Source organism: Tetrao urogallus (assembly GCF_951394365.1).
Source record: "Tetrao urogallus genome assembly, chromosome: 5".
In the NCBI taxonomy this organism is placed as follows: domain Eukaryota; kingdom Metazoa; phylum Chordata; class Aves; order Galliformes; family Phasianidae; genus Tetrao; species Tetrao urogallus.
The window spans coordinates 41077383-41085798 of record NC_136818.1 but is presented as its reverse complement, the minus strand read 5'-3'; the positions used below and the strand labels follow the sequence as shown (position 1 = coordinate 41085798).

The 8416-nt window shown below is 42.3% G+C and overlaps 1 protein-coding gene across 1 annotated transcript in view; it reads right to left on the bottom strand.

Annotated features, from left to right (window-relative positions):
* Window positions 1-6270: 6270 nt before the first annotated feature.
* The window catches only part of MCU (mitochondrial calcium uniporter), a gene marked incomplete at both ends in the record, with an annotated part of 80916 nt that continues 78770 nt past the window's right edge, over window positions 6271-8416 (bottom strand). The window contains 2 exons of the mRNA XM_079536209.1: window positions 6271-6348; window positions 7457-7573. Coding sequence (XP_079392335.1) covers window positions 6271-6348; window positions 7457-7573 — 195 coding nt within the window. The remainder of the gene's footprint in view (window positions 6349-7456; window positions 7574-8416) is intronic.

Below are 8416 nucleotides of genomic sequence, written 5' to 3'. Positions count from 1 at the left end.
AATAATAATGAGAATCAAAATATTACTACTTAAAACTGGTCATCAGTGGTGGTTAAAAGATATGAAGACGGAAGGCAATACTGAAACAGAGGGCTGGATTGTTTTGGTACCTAACAGATGGGAGTTCCCAATCTTGCTGCTAAGCTTAGCTACGTCTATTCCTAATGCCATAAATGGTGCAGGTGGCAGCATCTCTCAGCTCTCCCAGAGATGCGGTGCTTCACTGTCCTTACGCAAGGAACTCGTACCCTTCAAAAAAAGATCTGTGCTGGAAAGTCTTATGCTGTATGAAATAGACTAATGAATCAAGACGCTTCAGTGTTTGATGAGACCAGCCTTTTCGCAGCCATCAATGTTTGATGAAAGCGTGATGTGCCAAGAAGAGCTGCTGGGCATGAGCAGCTTCTGCAGCCCGCCCAGAAGGGCCAGGAGGAAGAGCTAATCAGCACTTCCTGCACCAAGAGCAAGAAGTGCTCAAACACATGTGACAGCACCCTTGTCTGCAATTGATTTGAGGATGTATGTTCACAATAACCCCTGACAGGCTGCTGAGATGGATTGCAGTAATGTCAAGGACTTTGAGATAGCTGTTGTTTCTGTAAACAGTTTGTCCTAGGACACAGTGCCAATGGGAAAGCCTGTTGAGATCAGAGAGCGAACACAAGTTTGGCAAAATATGAGCAAACTCAATACATGTGGATCACAAAATCCATACTAAAAAACCACATCGGTTGTGTACTTACACAACTCCCAGTGAATGAGAGCAGTTAGCTGCCTTCCCTTTCTGAGCCCTCTGATGCCCAACTTGGTGTTTAAGAGTGTTTTCCAAAAGTCCTACAGTACCCAGTGTTTTTTCCACGACTCTCAGTTACCATACAAACAGACAGCAAACCTTCAATTATGTAACTAAGGTGGAAAGAGAAGCAGAATCCATCTTTTACAACCTTCACAGGGACACAGCGTCAAACCAGCTTCTCCAATAGTCCAAGGTTTCGATACACTGCAGGTTTAGTTTCCATTTCAGTATTTTATTTCTCACCCTTTTTATATCAATACAGAAATAAAACCAATTTTAAGAGCAATATGGGAACAGATAAAAAATACTTCAAATATAACAAAAATTACTTCTAATGTGAAAACTAAATAGTCATGCAACATGGCGCAGAAATGCAGTTTGCGTTTACTGCTCCACAAAAAAACAAAAAAAACACAACAAAAAACAAAACCCACAGAGTAGATCAAATGAACTGCTCCACCAGTTTAGAAAGGTGAGGCAAGTTTGGCCACCTTTACTTGACTGATGCAGTACAATGATCTAACAGCCAACACACAAACCCACATCAATGTAAGAAGTTGCAAAGAAATCATCATCATGACTACCTGCCAGGTAGAAGAATTACAGGGTCAAAGAAAATGTGTTTCTTGAAGAAAGAGGCCAGGAACACCTCCTCTGGAGCCTCGCTGACATGACAAAAGGGAATCTCAAATTTCTCCAGACAATTTTAAACTTGTTTATTTGAAAGGTCCTTTACAGAAAATGAGAGGAGAGATTAAAAGCAAATAAACTATAAAACTGGTAGAAAAAGAGGCATCAGAACATTGCAATAGATGCTGCTGTTTATACTTCGTGAGGTCTTAAAAACACAATGTTGCATTAAGATTCTGGCACTGTTTGCGCTTAAAATTGAGTCAGTGGGACAGGAACATACCAGACAATCACAGAACCACCAAGGTTGGCAAGGACCTCCAAGATCATCCAGTCCATCAGTGCACCTATCATCAATATTTTCCACTGAACCATGTCCCTCTGTACAACATTAAACGTTTCTTGAACACCTCCAGGGATAGTGACACCTCCACCTCCCTAGGCAGCCCATGCCAGCACCTGACGGCGCTCTCAAAGAAGTAGTATTTCCTAACACCCAACCTGAATTCTCTCCTGGTGCAAATTGAGGCCAATTCCCTCTTGTACTATTGCCAGCTACATGGAAAAGGTTGACCCACACCTTACCACAATCTCCTTTCAAAGAGTTGTAGAGGGCAATAAGGTCCCCCCTGCACCTCCTCTTCTCCAGGCTGAGAACGTGCTGCAGGGCCTCCATGCCTTTCTTGTAGCGAGGGGCCCAACACTGAACACAGCACTCAAGGAGCAGCCTCACCAGAGCTGAGTACAGAGGCACAATCTCTTCCTGCTCCTGCTGACTGCACCATTTCTGATACAAGTCAGGATGCCACTGGCCTTCTTGCCATTGGCACTGACCTGGGCACACTGCTGGCTCACATTCAGCTAAGTCCAGTACCCCAGGTCAGTTTCCTCTACACGGAGGAAACCAGTCACTCCACCCCAAGCCTCTACTGTTGCCTGAGGTTGCTGTGGCCAAAGCGCAGGACCTGGCACTTGGTCTTGCTGAACCTCATCCCATTGGCCTCTGCCCAGCAATCCAGCCTGTCCAGATCCCTCTGTAGAGCCTTCCTACCCCAAGGCTGATCGACACTTCCAGCCAACTTGGTGTTATCTGCAAACTTATTGAGGATGCACTCAATGTCCTCATCCAGGTCATCAATAAAGATATCAAACAGGACAGGTCCCAATACCAACCCCTGAGGAAGACCACTCATGACTGGTTGCCATCTGGTGTTTACTCCATTCACCACCACTTTCTGAACCAATCCAGCCAATTTTTTACCTAGCAAAGAATGTGCCTATCCAAGCCATGGGCTGCCAGCTTCTCCAGAAATCACAAGAATCAGAAGGGTCATCTGGAGATCATTGAGCCCAATCTCCTGCTAAAGCAGGCTGCTACCCTACAAGTAGGCTGCACAGGAAAGCATTCAGGAAGGTCTTGGATATCCTCAGAAAAGGAGGCTCCACAGCCTATCCAGACAGCCTGTTCCAGTGTACTGTCACCTCACAGTAAATAATTTTTTTCATGTTTGTATGGAACTTCTGGTGTTCCAGTGTTTGCCCACTGCTCCTTATTCTGTCACCACACATCACTGAAAAAAGCCTGGCCCATCCATTTGTCTCCTGCACATCAGATACTTCTAAACATAGACAGTATCATCTTTCAGTTTTGGCTGAACAGTCCCAGGTCTCTCAGCCTTTCCTCGTATGGGAGATACTCCAGACCCCTCATCATCTTTGTGGCCCCTTGCTGGACTCTCTTTTGAATATCCCTGTCTTTTTCGAAACACAGAGCCCAGAACTGGACAAAGTGCTCCAGGTGCAGCCTCACCAGGGCAGAGTAGACGGGGAGGATCACATTCATCTTAACACATCCCTAGATTCCACTGACCTTCTTGGCCACAAAAAACACACTGCTGGCTCAGGGCCAACCTGTTGTCCACCAGGACACTCAGGTTCTTCTTCTCAGAGCTTCTCTCCAGCAGGTCAGCCCCTAACCTGTACTGATGCATGCAGTTATTCCTCCCCAGCTGCAGGAACCTACATTTAGCCTTGTTGAACCCCGCTCTATCCAACTCTCCAGTCTGTCTTGTTCAATGGCAGCACAGCCTTCTAGTGCTTTCCTGCTTTCAAAGTGTCAAAACCTTCAGTTCTTCTTGATGAGAAAATGGATGCATTCTTACACAATTGTTCTGAGCTGCTTGGAGGAAAAGGGTTTGCCAGCACTGCTGAAGTAAATTTCAGCAATGTTTAAAAGCAGCTCACCACCGTTAACAGCCTCTGGTCCCTCATCTCTGACTTTAAAGACAGACAAGAGACTTCACTGTTGGAAAAGCTGACAATCATGAAATTTTACAGACATGATAAAAATCTTCTGACACTGAACATCTCTTCCTAATATCCCATAAAGTTAGGAGTAAGTACACAGTCTGCTGATACATAATGTTAATGAATTAAATATATATCATCATGACTAATCAGATTAATCACAGCCATTGAAGGACTCAGAAGGGCTCAGTAAGGGAGGAATGTGAGCTTAAAACTTGAACTTTCCTTTGAAACAGTATTTGAATGCACTACAGAAACATGCTTGGCATGTTTCAGGTTGCTGGGTGTTACATACATTCTTATTCTGCAACTTGTCACACGTCACCAGATGTCAGCCTCCACAGGGAACTACTATGCTGGTCAAATAAAGGTAGCCACCTTTGTTAGACCAAACATCTCTACTTCTACCTGACCACCTCAATTGCTCTCGAGATCCCTGTGTTATGCAGCTAGATATGGCAGCAAGACGACCTCAATCCAAGCTTCTTCAGGAAAACTATTATCTGCACCACGTGGCCTCAGTGATGTCAAGGTCAGGAAGAAACCACCTAAACAAAAAGAAATGGAGGAAACTCAGGAGATGGCTGCCAACATACAATATATATCTGGGGAAAGTGATGTTATTCAAGAGCACCGATTCAAAAATTGAATAGTTATTTATTGTTCCAGAAGTACATTGCTCTTTTATACATATTTCATAAATGATACAGGATTTTACACATTTTCAGGTTTTTTTTGTGTGTGTTTTTTGTGTTTTCTTAAAGAAGGACTTTTCTCCATGCTCCCTCCCCCTCATCCCAAACACACACCATGGATTCAGCTACAGGATTGTGTTCATTTTTTTCCCCTTTTAAACTCATCACACAAACAAGATATAACAGATAAAAAATAATCTCACAATGTAATTAAACTGAAAGACAGAGGAAAGGGGGAAGGGAGAAAAAAAAAAAACTAGAAACATGCACCCATTCGGTCCAACATGCCATTGAGTGAGAATAGGCAGCAATCTCAGCTGTATTTCCACATCTGCAAGGCACCTGGCATCTGCTTAACATGATTTCTGTTTGACTTTTGCTGCTGTTCTTTTTTTTTTTTTTTAAACACAGTTCTCAAAAAAAAAAAAAAAAAAAAAAAAAAAGAAACAACCAAAAACAGAAGCTTCTTTCCATGACACAGTGAGGAACAGTAGTGAAATTTCAAAAAAGCAGCAAACTTTTCTGTATATAAAGCTTAGTGCCCTTCTCCCACCTTCATCTTGTCTCCACAGTATTTATCAGTAGGATACTAAAGAGACTGACCAGCTTTGAATAAAGATGAGTTCTATCTGCTTGGCTAGAAGAGAGGGCAATGGGTTGATTTTCCTTCCTCGATTTCTTTTAGCTAAGAACAAGAGATGTCATTAGCCAACCCTATGAAATCATGACCTGTGGGTGCAAAGGTCATTTAAAGCTACTTAAGTAGGGGAAGTGCAGGAGAACTGAAGCGGTTATGCACTGTAAGAGCCCCGGGCTTTCAAAAAGCCTTTGGGTGAGGAAAATGCTTTGACCATGAGACCTTTCATTCCATTATACAATCAAATATCGAGTTTAATTATATCACATTCCAAAACTGTTCAGCTAAGCAGGAGTCATGATTCTGAGACAGTTTCTTAATCCCTTAAGCCTTCATAATTCCGTAGTCCAGGTGGCTATCAGATTTGGTATAAGAGGGGAATCTCCCTCCCATGAGACTGAATATTATAACTCTCATGCAATGCTGCCATTTATTTCTAGAAGGAACTCAAGGGCATTGGGACACAAGTTTATATAGTTATTATGGAATACTCCAAAATACCAATTATCAAATGTCCAAAAGAGGACTTGCTCCTTCTCTCACTTGGCTCACAATCAGTCTGTGCTACAAATAAGCAAAGGAGGAAAATGGAGCACATGGGACAGGGCTGGGGAGGGAAAGCTCACGGTTTTCCAGTAGAAAGCAGTCTTGTAGGAACTTTATAAAAGAGACCAGGTCTGATCAGAAGTGTGCGTGTTAATGGCGGTGGAGCGCAAGATCTGATCACCAGCCATAACTCCAGGTGGCGTGGATTCTTTGTTCTTTTTTTTTTTTTCCCTTTTATGTTTTGTTAAGAGAGAAAGAGAGAACTGAGTCAGGTAAAGGAAACTTTAAAAAGCTAAGCAGGCTGCTGGTGTCTTATCAGGAGGCAGACTCTGCAGAGCTGGAAGAAGACATCCCTGCCCCAGCATTACATTCTTTTCATGAACCCCCCCAATCCTGTATTTGTACACAATTGCCGTTCACACGGTTTTAAATATGACTATTTGCCAAGCCCTTTTCAGAACTAACATTCCACAATGCCCCATCTTCAAATTTAAGAGATTTCCCCTTACAGTCCTTTATCTTGATTAAAGGTTAAAAAAAAAGCCAACCAAAACCCCTCCACCCACACACCACCTCCCAGCTTCCACCTGCAATGCTTTAATTTAAAAGGCAAGAGCTATGAACAGGTTTTTTGCCAGAGTTCAGAGCTTCTTTGCTGATCAGTCCTTTTCATCAATTTGCTGGATGGGCAGGTGAACCTGCAGTGGATCTCGAAGCCTCTTAAGGTCCAATTCTGCCTAAAAGTAAAATAAACATTATAAAGAAGAGGCTACCAATACACCTTTCCCCAACCCAAAGCCCCTTCCCAAATTGGAAATAATTTATGTATTTTCTCATTTTTCTTGCCTGGAAGGGAAGAAAAAAAGTTACAGGCTCAGATCTGGGAAAACCATTTCTATCAGTTCAAGACCCTTGCATTGCACTTCTATCAACTTGCTAACATGCAACCACTTCAGAAGGAATATGGTAGGAAAGAACTGATCCCCTTAAACTTCCGTTTTTGTTTTAAAAAGAGCCAGATTAATGGGAATGGCTAAGACTGTCAGTAATGAATAGCACAAGAAAACCTTCAGTCTTTCACACAGTCTTGTTCTGATCTTTCTCTGCTCTTCACAAAAGAGCTCTCTGCTCTCCTTCTCCAAAAAAAGAGGGGTAATGCGTCTTGCCTTGGATATATCCTACATTGTCATTTCCAGAGCTTGAGAATAAACAGTGATACAGAAGAATGAGAAAGTGGAGAGAGAAAGTGGTAGTTCTGCTTTTCCTGCTCATGCCTTCTATTAATAGAAAGTCTCTCAAAAATGAGGAGAAATATCTCTGCTGCTCAACTCTTCTGTTTATCAGATCCCACACTGGGAACAGTCTTACTGCAAGTATCTTCCCCTACAAGAAATTTGCCATCACTTCTAGCAATGAAACTTTCTTGAGCAGTATTTTCCAGGTCTTCAATTTAGTGCAATGAATTGCTGTGAGGGAGAAATAAACTGAACGCATGCAAGTTTTCAGCCCTCACTAAATCCATCTGGTATGTAGGAACTGAGAAGAAAGCAACTCTTGGAACTAGGCTCCTTTGAGGCATGAAGTGCCTGAAGCAACTCAAAGTTTGCTAGCAGTCTCTAAAAAGGCCATTACAGATAGATACAGGGAACTGCTTCATGTTGATTTACACTTCTAGCTGTTCTATTCCTGGGCACATCAAAGCTAATTCAGTGATTGCACTGGAGCTGTGACAAGAAAATAAGCTGAAAACCTATGAACCATTCTCGTCTGAGGTGCATCTATTAATAGCAGATGAACTCACAAGCAGTAATTTGCCTTATCTATGGAAAAAAACTTCTTTATTACCTGAGCAATTGCATCCTTGAGTTGATTGTATTTCTCTAGATCAAATCGTGACTTTTTGGCTCCTTTATGGAAAAATAGTAAGTACTGTCTGTCTCTTGCATCTGGATAAACATACTCCTAAAAAAAAAAAAAATAATAAAATAAAATAAAATAAAAAAAAGGTAAGAATAATGCATCACAACATGGGAAATATTAGTACAGTACATAACAGATGTGTTTTGGAAGTTAAGGCATAAAACCAGACTGCATTGACTAAGCTCTCTGCCAGTGAGGTGAGGTGACCCTAGCTGGTAGCTAGGCTCCCACGCAGTCATTTGTCCACCTCTGTTCAGCAGAATCACTGCAAGAATCAGAAGGGCAAAAGGCAAGAACAGGAATCCAATACCACAGCTTTTCTAGGGATACTCTATCGCAAGAGGTCACAACTTTTTGGAGCACAGATAACCCTAAGCAGCAGAGCTGTTAACACCAAATCCCACATAGCCTCAACACAAGTCTGCCTGCTGAAATTAACTTTCCCTTGCACTGGCTTATCACACAGCTTCCATCTGATATGCATGCAACGGTCAGGCTGCCAGGTAGAAAAAAGCTGTTTTCAGACTTCTGAAACAATGAGATTTCAAGTCTGGCAAATAAGTACTAGCTGATATAGATGACAACGTTTTCTGCCATATTTGAACTCAGTATGTTAAGTTACAGCTGTACCTGAAAAAGTATTGTGACAAAGGCAAATGTGTTCAGCCCCTCAAGTGACAGCAGAGCCCTGGGACACTGTGCTGGATACACAGAGTATTTATTCTAGTGGTCTTGCAACAGCAGAGACTGAGCCCTTACTCCCTAGGATTATTTCATTTCAGTGGGAATGGTGAGACAAATCACATAACAGAAATCTCCACAGATAGTGGATAGACAGATAGCCTGTCACAACTACAGGAACCCAGAAAAGCATAGATCTGCTTT